At 40.7% G+C, this 17,289-nt stretch overlaps 1 protein-coding gene across 17 annotated transcripts in view; it reads right to left on the reverse strand.

The window, feature by feature from the left end:
• ZNF827 (zinc finger protein 827) overlaps positions 1-17,289 on the reverse strand; it is a 184,825-nt gene that overhangs the window by 76,309 nt on the left and 91,227 nt on the right. For 10 of the 17 annotated variants that reach the window (XR_003074803.2, XR_006939043.1, XR_006939044.1 and 7 more), the window contains exons 1-2: positions 4,934-6,972; positions 3,827-4,837 (exon numbers count right to left, since the gene is read on the reverse strand). Coding sequence is in view for 14 of the 17 variants with exons in the window: in XM_025149915.2 (XP_025005683.2) it covers positions 3,827-4,837; positions 4,934-5,036 (1,114 nt within the window). In the remaining 3 variants the exon portion in view is untranslated. Of the gene's footprint in view, positions 1-3,826; positions 4,838-4,933; positions 6,973-17,289 lie in introns of those variants that run through there. The other 7 variants (XM_040700277.2, XM_040700278.2, XM_015276711.4 and 4 more) reach the window with 4 other exon arrangements.

The following is a 17,289-nucleotide window of genomic DNA, read 5'->3' on the forward strand; positions in this document are numbered from 1 at the left end:
ATTCAGAACAGAAATGCATAACAACCTTTCTGTAACTATTTTTTCTGCCCATTAAAATCTGCAAACAAGATGAACCAATAGCAATTTAGCACTCCACAAAAGAACTGGACCAAATGCCTTCTGCCTCCTGGGCAGCATGAGGAGGGGCCGAGCAGCTGGGCAGGAAGGGAGGCAGGCAGGTCATGCACAAACACTGCGCCCTAAGCAGGCCTCAGGGTGAGAAGGATGGGTATGGTGGCGGGCAGTGGGGCTGCAGTGTTTTGTAAATATATGGTACAACACGTGGCTCTTTTGGGAGTAACGGTGAAGCCAGATGGTAGCCCACCAATTGCTGCTGGATGTCATGAGTGGCTCGAGCGTGCTAGCATGCTAGCAGTACCTTTGGTGAGCAGCAGCTCATTTCAGCCTTCGCTCTGCTTCTGGGCCTTCAGTGCATATAACTATCTAAAGGGCAGGGGCCAAATGGATGGGGCCAGGCTCTTTACAGTGGTGTCCAGTGACAGAACAAGGGGCAAAGGCGCAAACCGCAATACAGGAAGTTCCATACAAACATGAGAAAGAACTTCTTTACTTTTGAGTGTTACAGAGCATTGGAACAAACTACCCAAAAGGCTGTGGAGTCTCCTATCCCGGAGATACTCAAAACCCACCTGGATGCTTTTCTGTGTAAACTGCTGTAGGGAACCTGCTTTAGCAGGGGAGTTGGACTAGATGATCTCCAGAAGTCCCTTCCAGCCCCTGTGACTCTGTAATTCTGTGACTTCACCAATAAGAATGTCAATTAATGGCAAATGGGAATTACATCGACCCTGTCCAAAGCTCAGCCATGTTAGTTCTTCACTTAATATACCTTAGCGACAGGAAAAAAAAACGGTGTCTGCAGCTTTCCTTCATTTACATTGACATCTATTTTATGTCACACAGCGTCAATTACTTGGAAAAAGCGAAGAGAAAATTAGCCAGGAAGAAAATCTGGTAACAAAACTGCAAGCATCGCAGACAAAAAGTTATTACCAAGCAAGTATTCAGTCAGTAAAAAAAAAAAAAAAAAAAAAAAAAGGGTCTCTTTCAGAAATGGGATCAGAACTTTAACAGAGATTACAGACTTCCTTTTAAGTTTGATCCAAAACATGTAAGCACTTAATAAAGTTGGCAATACTAGCAAATTGACTGCTAACAAAATTAGCCTTCCCTTTACCATTTCACTCTAATCCATACAAGTAATGATAAAGCCCACCAAACCTGACCTGCAGCATCACTGTGATGATGTTCTTGTAATGTAAGCCACAGCTCCAGCTTCTTGCCTGAAATACGTCTGACCAAACAGCTCAAAATCATAGACAAAAGAGCAGCAGGAATACTTTTGTTATAAACATCCACCTCTATACAGCCTCCATCTTTGCTGTTCCCTACTTGTCAACAACTAATTAACCTTACAGAGTATTGATCTTATAACCAAAGCAAGATGTTGCTGGTGGGTAAGTGAAACAGGTTTGTAACAAGAAAGTCACCAGTGCCTGAAATACTCTAAGCACAATAGGGGAGCAAAATCTATGCCTACTGGTCATAGATGCTTAACTCTGGGAACAAACCAAAAACCCTGTGTCTCAAGAAGCAACCAGACGCACAATAACAGATACAACATTATAAAGTGAAACACTGGTTTCTTGCTTTTAATGCCATAAGGTCATAAATGCAAAAGGAATTGAAAATGTGTGACATTTATTTTTATGGTAAAAATACACATGCTCTGCTACCCTACACAACTTTTACAGAATTTTCCAATCAAAGGTCACTTCTGACCTTTTTGACTAACACTGACTTTCTTTTTGTGAGCTTCATTCCTCCACGGCCAAAGGAAACATGGAATTTGGCTTTCCACAATCGACATCAACAAGATATGCTAACCAGCAGCTTGCTTTTTGTTTTCAGTTAGTTAATTATTTAGAAAGGAAAAACTTAATTGTGTATTAGAAAACCGACTTAGCAGATCTTTTGTTATGAACATTACACTATAAAGTCAGCTTGGATGCCAACTGGCACTGGCCCAGTGCGTATAAACTGAAAGGAAACACCCTTCCTCTTGGGATCCTAGTCCCATATATTATAAAAAATGAATAGTTGTTCCTTGGTTACCAAGGACCTGAGGCAGTCGGCCCCTATTGTTATCTTTCAGCAGTACAGTAAGCTAGGGCCTTCAGCAAAGAGAACAGTTGCTAGGAATTTGCTGCATCAGAGCTAGTTTATGAAGTGCTGGTACTACCAGAGCACTTACACACGCCAGCGCATTCCCCTAGCATAAGCTGCACAGACAAAGTACACAGTTTGTTAGCTGAACACAGAACCTGGATTTTATTACAACTATTTACCTTTCCCTAGTGAAAAGGGAGAAGAGCTTTTTTTTCCAGCAAGAAACAAACTAATAACTACAAATTAATTCTAACCTTTCTCCTTTCCTATAGCTGCCTTTCCTGTATGAAGACCAGTCTGTATCAGAATAGTTGCATTACATTAATGCCCACAGTCACATCTGTGTAGCCAGTGCAGGTACTCCTGGTGCAACACAAAGGGGCCTTTTTTTGGTTTAACTTCTATTACTCTGAAAAGGACTTTATTTAAGCTAACGGGAACCTTATGCCACGATCCATGGCAAGAAAAGTTTGCCACTTTAAATGCCTTAACAAAATATACCAGCAAAGCCCTTGTAGAACACTTGCATCTCGCAGCCAAAAACTGCTCTCAGCTGCACCTCATCAGATCCCTTTCCTCCAGTGCCCACGTCAGGTTCCCCGACTGATTTGCTGCACTTGTACTGTCAGGCAAAAATTCCTGACAAATTCAGTCTGATACAGCTCTAAGTACTGAAGCTCTAAGTACTGAAGCTCTAAAGTACTGAAGCGCTTTGTGCACCCTGCGAAGGTACCCGATGAGCTTCCTTATTCTCTACAGGAGAATACCACTGGAGAAAGAACACTGATATTAGACATGAGAAGTGTGTATTTTCTACTAGAAATACATACTACTGATGTGAACATTTTATAAAAAGAGGTGAAAGAAATAATGTTTTTCCTTATTTTGAAGATGGATAATCTACGTTCCCCTGCACAGCCTACCAGTTCTTCAAAGCTTTTGTTACCAGGACTATTTCTTCTTATTCCCTGTAAGCCCAATTCCTTGAATGCCAACAGTTGGAACTGGTGGAGAGAAGGCTCAAGTGAGAAATGGCTCTTGTTGAGCTAAATCAGAGAAAGGCAGTTCACTTTTTTTTTTTTTTTAATGACAAAGCTTTGTAAAAGACTGAACATGTGAGATTTGTTCAAGCTGCAAAAAAAATTTAATGAAAAGTGGCAACATAATAATATACTCTGGTAAATTAGGACAGGGTAGTAAGCGATTATACAAAAGTCCATTTGTGACAGAGACAGCAGGAGGGAGAATTCTTCCTTGTCCAGTATTTCAAAAGCACTAGTTTTGTATATGCTCACTGATACTGTGAGCTCCCTAACAGGGATTCTTTGATCTTCTCCATTAAATATTTTTGTGGATTTATTTTGAACATGGTGAGGGGGGGAAATGCCATTGTATGAAATTAAAAAAAAAATAATACTGAACTGGACCCTTATATCTTTCAAAGAATGGAAACATCTGTGACAGTTTGGTCTTCAACTGGTATTTTAAAAAGCTCTTCTATTGTTTCCCTACAGTACCTAATTATTGTTCTCATAATACGTGGAATTGAAACAAATCCAGACCCATTGAAGAGATGTTATATAAGCCTATAGAAAAACAAATGCATTCTATTTAGTTGCTCAAACCATATCCATACCTGTACTGGTGGGTTTGGATGTTCTTCCCTTAGGGACTGGCAGTAACAATAATTCCAAAGACTGTGGTGGAGTTGCTTTCTCTTGCTTCATCTCTGAAAGCTGCAGGGGATCCTCAGCAACCAGTGATTTCTTCTTCTCTGCCAACAGGGTGCCTGCAGCCCTTGCAGCAACCTCCTTGAGCAGGGCAGCTGAAGAGGTCATAGAAGCCAGAGAAAGGAAAGAACTAGCCGGAGGCGGGTGCTCCTGCCCAGGAGTCATGCTTCTTTCACTCACTTTTTTTGATAAAGCTGCTAATGTGGAGCTGGCAGACTGAGAGCTAAAAGGTGAGGAAAAGGATTCAAACCTTATATTATCTTCAGTCCTTGAAAGAGATCTGTCCTGCAGAACAGCATTGGCTGCGGCTTTCAGTTTCAGGATAGCTGAATCGGGGGACAAACCACAGGCGGTGGTTGAGTTTGGCAACCACTTACCTTGATTCCATATAAAGTGACTACTTGCATTGTATTGGTCACTTTGTTCCTGTTTCTCAGCTAGCTTTCTGGCAAGCACGCTGAGCTGCTGGGCATGATGAGCAGGTGGAGAGAAGGAGAGATTTGAGCCAAGATTTACAGGGGACTCAACTCTGCCATTGACAGTAACAGCAGCATCCAGCTTGAGGGATCCAGCCTCCAACAGCCGCCTCAGGTTGCTACTCAGTGGCTTATTTGAGCCAGGAGGTTCTTCTTCACACAGAGATGATGCATCAGGAGAAAGGTGCTCTTTGCTCTGTAATGTGTCTCTTAGCGCTTCATTTTCAATGGTTCCCAACTCCGCTGTGTTGCTGCTAGGAGTTGCACTTCCCAAAGAAGTATCTGGGGAAGTGGACTGCTCTTGGATTCTGTCTTCAAGAGACAACTTAAAGTTCTCCTGGACTTCTCCATACGATGCTTCTGAAGGAGTCTCTGAAGAATTTCCAAACCAGCGTTCTTCTTCACTGAGTTCACCTTCCACTTCTTCCTGTCTGGTACCATCTGTATGGAACCAAGAATAACAGTATTATTTCCAAATCTGTGCAAAGTACCTCCTCAGTGCATATTTGGCTCTGCACAACTCTCCTGAATAGACACCTAGCATTCCACTGAAGTGCATGGACTTGGCATCAGCCTGGATTAAGTGATCAGGAAAAAGCCTTTTGAAAATGAAAAAGGGTTCATTTGAAGGCAAAATCATGGTAGCTTGTCATTGTTCAGTCAGTATGACTAAAACAGCTAAAACTGCAGCAACATAAATATATACCGTGGCATCACTCATACATTGCAGTGATTTTATTACTGGAGTAGTTTGCACATCCTGCAAAACGTTACGAACTCTGTGGTATAAAGCAAGGATTTAATAGGCCCAGAAAGTATTGGATACTTGAGTCTCAGTACAGATAGCAGGCATGCCTTCAAAAGCAGATCAGGCGTATAGCTGTTCAAAGAAGTTTCTTCCAGAGACTTTAAATCTCAGTCCAATCCTGCAGTGACCCCTATCTAAAATATAATAAAATCTGTACCAATAATACACACTTCATGTCTGAATAGCTGAAATGACTAATACATGAATACAAGCTAAGGCTCTAATCTCTCCAACTATTTGGGAGAGGAATATCATACATTTAGAACCTTTTTTTTTTTACACTATTTGTTTTTCATTTGCTTGTCACTCTTCATCAAAGTTTCAAATACCACCCCAAACGATATATATATATGTTTAAATATAAAGTGTTGGTCTCAATAAGATTAGTTATATTTTCTCTTCTGGGTTACCGCAATACGTCTGGTTTCTCCTCAGACCTAACTGGCAGTGTTTATAGAACTGTGTCCCTGGGTTGCTCTTCTTTCTCTCAGGTATGTGAAGTAATACAGATGTGACCAAGGCTTTTTCATTTTTTTCTTCCAGATCTTGCAGGCCAATCAGAACATAGACAAGAACAGCAGCAATGCCAGAACTGAATTCATGTTATCATCTCTTGCCAGACACCTCTCACGTTTCTTGCTCTTAGACTCAGTGTCCCTAGCTACAAAACAATCTTTGTAATCACACTACAGCAAAACAAAAGGATTTAATCTAACCCTCCTCTGACATTCTGGAAATAAGCCTGCATGATATGTATTGTACCTATAATCATGTATTATTTCTAGATTCCTTATTTAATTCCTGCAAATTGCAAAGCTTGGAGAGAAGTTGATGAATAAAATCTTATATTTGCATTATTACTTCTATCCAATGAACATAAGAAGGAAAAATCTAGCCAACTGCATCTTAAATGTAGAGATAACAGCATACAATCTGAAGGCAAAGTTATTTATTTTTAGATGTTACATGCAATATGAGGAATAGTGCCTCTTAGTATAAGTTTCTTTTACTCAAAAGCTCTTGAATTTCTTTCACCATTTTAAGACCCCATAGAGAAATGACTCCATTTCCTTAGATTAGTATTTTAAGTAGAAGAGGGTTAGCATCATTGCTATTCAAAACAAAACCAAGGAAAACCCAAAGCACTTATCTAAAATTATTATGATACCACCCAAGTTAACATCACAGACACAGCAATGTTAACAGTAGCTTAAGCATAAAGGCCAGCATCGGGTACATTCCAATTAAGAAAATACATGCTAAGTAGTTGAGGCAGCACTTGAGGCAGTTTGTAGAAAACTGAACATATTCCCTCTTCATCTTATGAGTGCTACTAAGTAACTCGAGGGGTACAGTGGGGGTATCTACAGGGGAAGATCCAGGTATACCTACAGAGCTGAGTGCAGCCAGAGGAGAGACTTGCCCACTCGTACCTGAAACAAGCAAATTACAGACTGGGAGCCAAGAAAGCATCTTGCTGGCACTTTCCTTGACCTGACAGACCAAGAGATGGGCACAGCAGAGAGCTGACACCACTGCACAGCTTTGGAGACAGAGCCTGCCTACCTCCTACCGCTTAAATTCATGTATGGTTACGTTTGTCTGTGTTAAAGCATCCTCCCCACACCAAAACCTCTTTCTCCGTGTCCCCATTCCCTGACCATAAATAATAAAGGAGGATTGTATTTTCCACCACTCAGTCATCAAAAAATTACAGTTTGAGGGATACTTAATTGTATATGGCTACCAGAAGTAGGTTTCTTTTAAGAGAAATTTCCAATTTAACAAACCTCCAAATTTCTCTGTTCCTTGACAAGTACCCCTTCTTCATGTTGACGTTTCCTAGATGCAATCAGTCCTTTAAAATATCTGTTAAATAACACTGTTCTTAAAAATCCCGTTCATCCTACTTGCACTGGAAATTAATTCTCTCATCTCACCTGTATCAGTTTTTGCAGTAACCACAAAAGAAACATCCCACATATATTCTCACTGTCTATCCTCCTTTCTATGTCTGACAACCCAGGAAATACTCACAGTAGGGACACTGGCAAATTGACAGTAAGGATGTGGGGTGTGGAACTACATCTGCTCTGGAAGGGCCACAATACAGCCCTCTTTGACACTAACACAAATATGCAATATCTGGAACCAAAAAAAGACAGCAAAAGCAAATGGGACAGTAACATAACTTGGATCATTGTTCTTTTCCCAGACATACACATTCTCCATTGGTCTTGCCCACAATAAGGGCAGCAAACGGCATACTTTTGACAGGGAGCTGCAGGAGTGAAGTTCTTCTCTTTTTCACTCAAGAGGTTGCTACCAAGGCCAGAAATCCCCTTCACCTCGGGCAGTGCACAGAGCTCCCCCTCCTGTTGTTCATCTGCCTGGACCTACTCGAGCTTGCTCAAAACTTCCAAGTGGTCTGTACAAAAGACATGGGCAAATTTCCTCTGCAGCATCTCTATCCCAAAATCCAACTAGACTTTTTTTTTTTCTTTTTTCTTTTTTTTTTCTGCTAGTACAATTTCTTTCAGCACACAAAAATCAGACCTCTAACTGCTGACACAGTTCTAATTTTCCTTTCCTGAGTAATTCCCACTGTTGCTGCAGTATCAAGCCCACTGTACTTTAGGGCTGTAAGGTTAATGCTGAAAAAGCCAGCATCAGTGTCTTATCATGAACTCAGTCAAGCTTCCTTTTAAACACTTGTGAATTGGTTTAGAAGCATTACTGTGAAGCCTGACAATTTCACTTCTAAGCAAAGTTGCCATTCAAGGCCTTTAGGGCAGGTCTGTAATTCACATAGACTCGCAAGCCTTTGAACAAACTTCAGAACTCCAGAAGTCAGCCCAGCCCATCGACTCACACACCTTCAAAATGAATAAAACCTTCCTCAGAACTCAGGAGATGAGTCCATGGGACATTCAGTCCAAGTTTAACTGAAGCAAGAGCCAATCTCCACGTGCTTGTCAAGAAATTTCAGCTGAATTCCCTACCTGTGGCAAAAGGTCTGCGTGGTGCACCTTTTCCTCTAGCAACACTACTAAGGAGCTCCAGTGAGAAGTCCTTGAAAGCTTAGTAGCTGAGCTGAGTAGAAATGCAATCCCACATTTAAGTCTCTTCTCCCCACAACAAACATACAGCAGTTTGTTATTACACAATTACGTAATGGATGCTCAGCAGCAAGCATTCTATTCTTATTTAAGTCTGAAATGCTAAATGTAGGTAAGAAAGCACGTGAAAATTGCAAAATAGGGAAATGTAGCTTAAAAATTAAGGACAAATTCTCATCAACTTCATTTAGAACAAGAACTTGCTGGGAATCTGCCAACACTTAGCTAGTAACTGCTCATCAGATTGGCTCTTCTCAACATGATTCAAGAGTCAAGACCTGTCAGCACTTCTCTCTCCTGATTTCTGTGGCAGTTCTGAAGGGAAATCTGCTTCCCAGATCACTTTTCTCTAGCAGAGACTGGTACAGTTACAGGTGCCCTGCATGCTTCAGGAACGTGCCATCACACTGCACCAGAAACCTAAAACAAGTATTTTCCACTACTGTCAGCATCAACAAAAAGCACCAACATGTTGTTGGACCACTGATGTAGCCCATTATCAAACAATCTCTGGCAAAGTCACAAATGTGTGCAAAAGCACTGCTTGAAGAAGCGCCAGCTTCCCATGCTTGCCTTCTTATTTGCTTGTTTTCAGATACAGAGAAGTTCTGTCAAGAGTTCAGTTTGACAGACAAATCTTATTAATCCCAAACTGTGTTATTTCACATTGAGAGCATCTGCTCCTTCACGTAGAATCATGATTAGAACTAGACTGTGATTTCAGTAAAGGAGTAAATATTAACTGTCCAAACTACTTATCTTTGAAAATTGTAAAAAAGACAAAACGTTTATTGATTTATATACTAAGCCATCCAATTCAAATGTGGGAAACCCTAGCTACACCTTATGCAAAGTAATGTAATGGTACACGTGCCACTTGTGAAAGCAGCAAGTGTTCCACAACGCCAGTTTGTATGGACCTGGGGCACAGAAATATGAATGCAGTAGACTACATGTAGGACCAGTCTATGAAGCACAAGTAAAAGGCAAGAGTCTTCAAGTTATCGCATTGAGCGACAGATGTGGACAGTGAACACAGGATTACAGGAACACCATGGGGACCACCAGAAATTATCTGAAAAATGGCTACAGTTAAGGAATCTACCCTAAGGAGTCTGAATTTTCCTTTTAAAAGGGACATCATTTCACTTTAATTATTCAGTGCAATGGTTAAGTTACAGAACTTCAATACAGAATTAACATTGCATATGGATATTTATATTCCTCCATACACTATAGTGACAGGAAACATATGGAAGTCATAATTATGGGATTACAGAATGAAAATTAAAACAAATATAAAAGAAGGTAGATGTCAAATCATTTCAAAGAAGTACTCACAGGAAAATTGCTGATGATATAGATTTGGTAAGACTGCCCTAACTTACACTAGATAGCTAGCTCACGCTTGGAGCTAGCTTACGTTATGCTCCAAGAAAAGTCCGGGAGTCTACAGACCAGGGGATTAATAGTGATAGAAGACTTCATTCTTATTATCTTGATACCAAATACCTTGATGTATATAAAGGTTTCAGATGTGATCATTCAAGTTTGTCTCAATCTAAATAAAGTTACAGTTGCATTTGCTGGCTATTTGGCACCCGAGTAATCTTCCCAGTTTGTTGCTTCAACACACTTCTGGCTCTTATCTCTGATATTTTCCTACCCCTGCAGCTTTTGTTTAGTCTAAGTGAAGCTCGATTAACCCGGGAGTATAAGCAGCAGTTTAACAGCATACCTTATTCCATCTGTAATGCCTATCATAATCCATTTTATATATTATCTTATACTACACACTATACCATGGCCTACTGAAAGAGTAGGTCATCCTAGTTATAGGTATACACTGGGGAACTGAGGAACCCTGCAAGATGTCTAAAGAATTTACAGGGTTGCACTAAATGAACCAGAAAGCCATCTGGGAGGAGTTCTATGGAACCACAGAGTGACTCAAATGAGTAGTCAAATAAAAAAAATAATTCATTTTTTAAAAAGAAAATAAACAACAACTGAACAATCTAGAGTTTGGCCTCATGTGCCTTCTACCAAGAACAGCAAGAAAAGGGGGAGACGTAATGAGGATGAGAAGCAGTTGAGAACAGAGAAGGCACGGATAACTGTAAAGGCAGTTATCTAGTCAAGGACAAGGAAGAGGAGAGACAAAGTAAATTTCTGTGCTCATATTTGTCTTCCAGGAAGGTTTCAATTGCCACCATAACACATCAAAATGTCATGTCCCACTCTCTCCCATCTCCTTTCTTTGATCCCTCAAACAAGGATTAGGGAACTGGCCACAGGCCAAGCTGCACTGTTCTGGCAGTCCGTTGCAAAACACACTCTTCACAGGTGCTGCAACCCAGATTTCGTCACAACCATTACCACCAGTATCATATCCAAGTAAGAGGAGTTTCCCATCATACAGTGGCAGCACATTCAGGAAGAGAATGCAGCTCCACCAAGTCTCTGTTTTAGCTCTGCAACAGTCAGTCAACTGTTGACTTATATACTCCAGCCCTTTAAAACTGGAGTACATAAGGATGCTCTCTTCCTGCAGTCAAACTGAGTTAAGTACCACTGGCAAAGAAACCTTGAAATTTGTCAGAGCAGTTGCTAGTCAGCCTGGGCAGAACAGTTATAGTGAAATACGGAACGTAGAAGCCATGCTGGAGAAGATCCAGGATAAAATTAGAGAAGAGGAACTTAAAGTCCTCACTGTTAACAGAATATTCAATGAGAACAATCAGCCACAGAAGTGTCATGGCAGAATTTAGTGTAGACCAGAAAATAGAATGAAGGTGCTAAGGACTGAATACAGTAAATATCTTTAGGTGAATTATGTACATTGCGTATCACTTTAGCGATGAAAAAAATGATTACAAGAGATCACTCAGTATTATCACCCAACTTTATAACTCACATTATCTCATATTCACAGAAATACTTCCTAATTACACAACCAGGCAGTATCGAAAGCAATACTGACAAGCTTTAAAATGGCAGCCATATCTGGAAAGTCTATTCTGGCGCATCCTATAGAAATCACTCCATGCAGTTCCCTACAAACTACCCTTTTTGTATTCAAGGCGTCTTTTTAAGCACTTCAATTTTTATTTTTTTTTTTAAGAAGTGTTTTTGTCATTTCTTCGGTCTCAAGAAACTGTGGGTTCCCACACCCACCAGATTATGAGGATGTTCAGTCCGCAGGACTACTTCAGAGAAGCTGGGTGCACTGTGCACTGACATACCCGAAGCTGCACCTCTAAAAAGCATTTACAGTCACATTTGATTAGGCTATACATCCGAAGCAGTAGCACTGTTGATTTTCCCAAGGGGATGCTTGCAAGAAAATCTTGATTCTAATAAAGACACAAAGGCCTGCCTTAACTTCTTTTATTACATCAACAGCAGCAAATAAAACTTAGAAGTCACAGTTACATAAACAGTCATGTGCTAGAGTGCCCTCAGTCCCTTATTTTCCCTTCATCATTTCTGTGACCTATAATAGGTAAGCAGCACAGTAAGTCACTGTCCTCTTTCAACAGAATTTCTGGCTCGCTCACTTATCAACGGGATGATTATTCAACTCTTGACCTCATCACAAAATGGTTTAGCAGTGTTGCTGGTGCTTGAACCAAATTTCTCTACTGCAGGCTGACCCAGAGAGAGCAGCACAGCTGCAAGAAAGAACTGCCAAAAAGCGATAACTCTTCTGTTCTGTCCTTCACCCCTGTGTTTAAGATGTGTGAAAATATTCACACAATTAGATAGGAAAAGAAGCCCTAGGTAGAGCTCTCTATTTCATCTCCACATCTTCTAAAATAATGATTTTCCTAACTGGAGGGAAGGAGAACAGGGGAAAAGCGAGGCACAGCCTTTAAAGACGGGACATATATCCTCTGCTTTCATCCCTACTTAAAGCGAGTTTAAAAAAATATACTTGCAAGAAATATCTCAGAATACTCATCTAGCAATTTCTCTAGCACTTGTTGTAAAAAAAAAAAAAGCTCCAGGATGAAAAAGATTATAGGAAGACAAGTTAATTACCTCACAGTAACTGGAACTGTTCAAGATGCTTTGCCCTTATGCACAAACAACAGTGAGTGTGCAGAAATCCAGGTTTCCCAACTGCTCTCCAGCTACAGAAAGTCAAAATGTATGCACAGCAGTATTTCCTTTCAGGGACAGAACCCAGCTGTTATGGACTCCAAGGAAAGAGGGAGGCAGGATGTATTACTGAAAAAGCTCATCATAGCCAACATAAAACTACCTTTATTTCCTTTCCCTCAAAGGAGAAGGATTTTGTCATAGATGGGAATCAGACACTTACCTTTTATTTTTGGGCTAATGTCCTAAAATAAGTGTGTCAAATGGGTTTCATTACCTGCCAAAAAAGATCCTTCTGTTACTAGCTAGGTATCCATGAGAAAGGACAGAAATAGATGGTTTCTCCTGAGGTGAACTGTCACTACTTAATGCAGGCTCTCTGGCCTATTGACAAATGACAAAATAGGACATTATAGTGGTAGCAAGTCTGATCTTTGCGAAAACATCAAGTTCTTCAGAAGTTTACTGGTAGTTCATCTTATCTCCAAGACTGACAATTCTTTTGCTCTAGGCTAGAGGTTATAGTTATAATCTGCAGGATCTGGTTTGAGGAGTATTGCTTCCAACAGGATTCAAAGATTCAAACACCAAATCAACAGGCACTGCCTTGAAGTGCAGTCAGAATACACTGTTAAGGTGACAAAACCTTATGACTGACAGAAATGGTAGTCCTGTGCCCACTCCTATATTTGCTCAGTTCTTTAACCGAATGCTTGGTGAGCCAATTTCAACTCACTTAATCTGGCAGAAAAGTACTCAGTCTGCCAAGAAGCTGGAATAAAACTTATGTGCATGAGGCAGGAATGGGGAAGTAGGACTGGAGTTGGTGGCCTGAAAGCACTTATACTAGGCAATAATTTGAGCTACGTCTTCCCTGAGGTCTTTTGCGGTATAAAACACATCATATTTTGTCAAGAAAAAACACCAGGGATTCTCCCTCCTATCACAAATCTTCACGGTGTACTCCTACGCTTCCCAAAGAGAACCTGGTCCTTGTGAGAAGTACGGTCACGGCAGTCAGTTTCATGAAGGCTGCTTTAGACATCCTGCCTGGGACATCTACAGCTGAGCCACCCACCAAAGATTATTCTAATACTATATAAAAACATTTATCCCTAGAACTGGGCTGCAACGTGGCTGTGAGAGAAGAAAAGCCTTAAAGACTTGAAAATAGTATTTTAATGCTAAGACCTAGTAATCAGAAGACCCTTAGAAGTATGTGGGCAGAGCAACATGTCTCACACTGTTAATAAATAACAATAATACACACACGTAGAATACATGAATAATTATGTACGTGCTCCTTACAATTTAAAATGACTTTGTTTTAGCTGGATTTTCCCATTCTCTGAAGCTCACTGAGCTGAAGCACTCAAGGTGTGTGCACAGAACAGAATGAAACACACACGGCTTTAAATGAACCTTTTTTAAAGACCATTTCTCAAGCTGTACCCCCTAAAAAGAGCTTTCATTCATGGACTTGACCAATACCTAGAACTCCTGGAGAGACTGTAGACAAAAAAAAAAACGTTGATTCTGATGAATTAGGTTTTTAGAAAAAACAAATACTCCTGAAGACAGCTAACTCTGCAAAGGCTTTGTTAGTAGCCCCAAGACAGATTCTTGAAGCACACAAATTGTCAGTCTAACAACAGAAAATCATGTTCCCTACAAAACGTACTTTATGGTACCTATGTTCTTCCTGTAATGCTTTCACAGAGATTAAGCAAAGTACCACAGCCAGACTTACTGAAAGGGTCTTCCACAGACCCTCATCAACATCCTGTAATAACACGTAGTTGAGTGCAAACAAACCTTTCACAAAGCCAGAGATCATGATCACACTGATTTATACGTTCAAGGAACATGGCCAACCAAACACCTGAAGTCTACTCATTAAAATATCTGGGGAATACATCTCTTCTGTCTGATGAAAAAGAGATTGTGATAAAGCATCTGCTAAACACTTCTTTAGCCACCAGGTTCTGAGTCAGATTCAAAAGCCCCTCAGTTAAGAAATTCAGGCTTCCTGCATCTTTTAAAGTCAGCTACAATACCAGAGTAAGACTCTGACAGAGTATTACAAATGTGAGGACAAACTAAATATGCAGGAGATCAACTGTTATTCCATGGCTGTGTTTGAAAAGGGAATCAGCTTTAATGATCTTTGATGGATCAAGTGGTCCACATGCAAGCCTACCCAGAGACATTTCTTGCACCTGGAATGGCAGCATACCATTTATTTCAGCACACATTTACCTCAGTGAGCTCACTTACACAGTAAGCTCAGCACAGCGATTACAAATTTTACTTTTCCTTAATTATAAGCAAGTTTTAAAATTCCTTACAATTATTTCCAGTTGGTAAAAACATTATTTGTTTTGCTCTAGACAGATGTTTACAGCAATAGGCTGTTTCAGTGAGAAAGTACTGAATATCAATAGGTAATTGACATGCTGAAACAACCAAAATAAGAAGAGTTAAACGTTATTCTTAATGCTTATATTATTCTTAGCATATAAAGAGTCAAGGACTACCACACCAGCCTACCTCAGAAAGATCAAATTATTGTGGGAGATAATCACATGAATGCCAAATGGTCAGCACAGGAATCCATAATATTTTATAGCCATCCTTGAATGAAAATTGACTCCATGAGTAAGAGGAGATGTTATTCCTTTGGCAGGTCATGAATGAAGCTTATGTTTGAAAAACTGATTATTACACGCAAAACTAGAACTTACATGAAGCTTGGTTACTCATTTCTATATAAATATATGATTTGTAGTAGTCTGATTCCAGGGTATAGTCTTCTGTTGTATTTTTGAGGCTGAAGACACCACAGTCAAGATACACTTTTTTCCTGACAAGACGTAAGGCTGCAGTTATCCTTGCCTCACAAAAGAAAAGAGAGAAGGAGGGAAAACTACAGTCAGACTAAGCGATTGCCATGAGCTCAAGCACTGAAATACATCTGCATTCTCAAATCTACCAGCATACCATTTTGCTTAGGCGTTATGAAAGACAAGATCCATTCACTTGGACATTTCTGCTTGAGAAATGGAAGGATCATACTATGTTATTAAGATATCTAGAAAAAAAAAAAAAAAAAAGGATAACAACCTCAGTTCTTTTTATAGACAGACTTCAAGAAGGGAGGTTGGAACACAGGAATGATCATAGAACTAGCCAATAACTTGACATATGACCTAGAACAAAAAGCTCAGAAATAGAGGAATTTTATGTATTTTCAAAGAGATTAGCTTCTAGCTTGCATAGCAGAATTAAGACCAGCAGAATTTCTTTCTGCATGCCATGCAATGCCTTTTTGGTGCTGTGGTGATCAATCTCCGAGAAAAAGACTATGCATAACACAGGGTTTAAAAGACCTATCTACTGAATGGATGGCTCAAGGCATCTAGCCTGCCCATTATAGGGTGTGGGATGGCAAAGCTAAGTCAGAGGGACAGTGTGCTAATGGGGCATTTCAACCTGTTGCCTTGAGATATGCTGCAGAGTTGCAACACACTTGAAATCATGATGAGTCAGGGACCACTGAGGTAACAGGAGAAGGCAACAGGGAAACTCAATGGGAATGCTTCAAAGGAATTAAGGAGTTATCCTCCAAGATGACAAGGCCAGCTAACCAGCTGAAGTGCTTCTACACCAATGCATGCAACTTGGGAAACAAACAGGAGGAGCCAGAAATCATCGTGCCACTAGAAAACCATGACGTAGTTGCCATCACTGAAACTTGGTTGGATGATTCCCATGACTGAAGTATGGCTGTCAATGGCTAGAAGCTGTTCAGGAAGCAGAGGAAAGAGGGGAGAAGGAATTGCCCTCTACGTTTAGAAAGGAATTGAGTATGAAGAGCTGTCCCTGCAGAATGGCCACAAGCAAGTTGAAAGCTTACACATGCGAGTTAGAGACCGTGGTAACAAAAGGATCCTTGTGGTTTGTGTCTACTATAGACCACCTGATCAAGTGGAGCCTGTTCATGAAGCTTTCTTCCTCCAGCTACAGGAGGTGTTGCTATCTCAGGCTCTTGTCCTGCTAGAGGACTACAGCCACCTTCACACCTGCTGCAAAAGTTGCACAGCAAGCAGTAGGCAATTCAGGAGGCTTCTGGAATGTATTGAGGATAACTTCTTGAGCCAAGTAATGGACAGCCCCATCAAGGGCGATACAAGACCAGACCTGTTGCTCGTCAGTGCAAGTGAACTGATTACTGATTAGTGACTTCAGGATTGGAGGCTGCCTGGGCTGTAAAGATCAGGGGTGGTGGAATTCACAATCCTGATGGATATCAGACAGACGAAGAGCAAAATCAGGATGCTTAATTTTAGGAAAGCCAAATTCCAGCTCTTCAGGGAGTTAGTCAACAAAACCTCCTGGGAAACTGTCCTCAAGGACAAGGGAACGGAGAAGAGCTGGCAAATCTTTAAGAGATGCAAGAAGTGAGGAAAAGATGGCAAGAGACCAATATGGTTAAACCAGGGCCTGCTGGTCAAAATGGAAGAAGAAAATGCATAGGCAGTGAAAGCAGGGACAGGTAGCCTAGGAGGAATACAGAGATGCTGCTAGGCTGTGTAGAACTAGGCCAGGGCCTAACTGGAACTGGACTTGGCAAGGGATGCAAAGAAGAATGAGAAAGACTTCTACAAATGCATCAACCAGAAAAGCGAAGTCTAAATAGGTATACTTCCCTTTTCTCCCTCAGTGGACAATACAGGCAGGATGGTAACAACAGACAAGGAGAAGGTTGAGATACTCAAATTTTTGCCTCAATTTTCACTGACAACTGCTCTTCACACGTCCCTCAAGCAAATGGTTCAGAAGGTGGGGACTAGGGGAGCAAT

Source organism: Gallus gallus, chromosome 4, assembly GCF_016699485.2.
Source record: "Gallus gallus isolate bGalGal1 chromosome 4, bGalGal1.mat.broiler.GRCg7b, whole genome shotgun sequence".
Taxonomy (NCBI): Eukaryota; Metazoa; Chordata; class Aves; order Galliformes; family Phasianidae; genus Gallus; species Gallus gallus.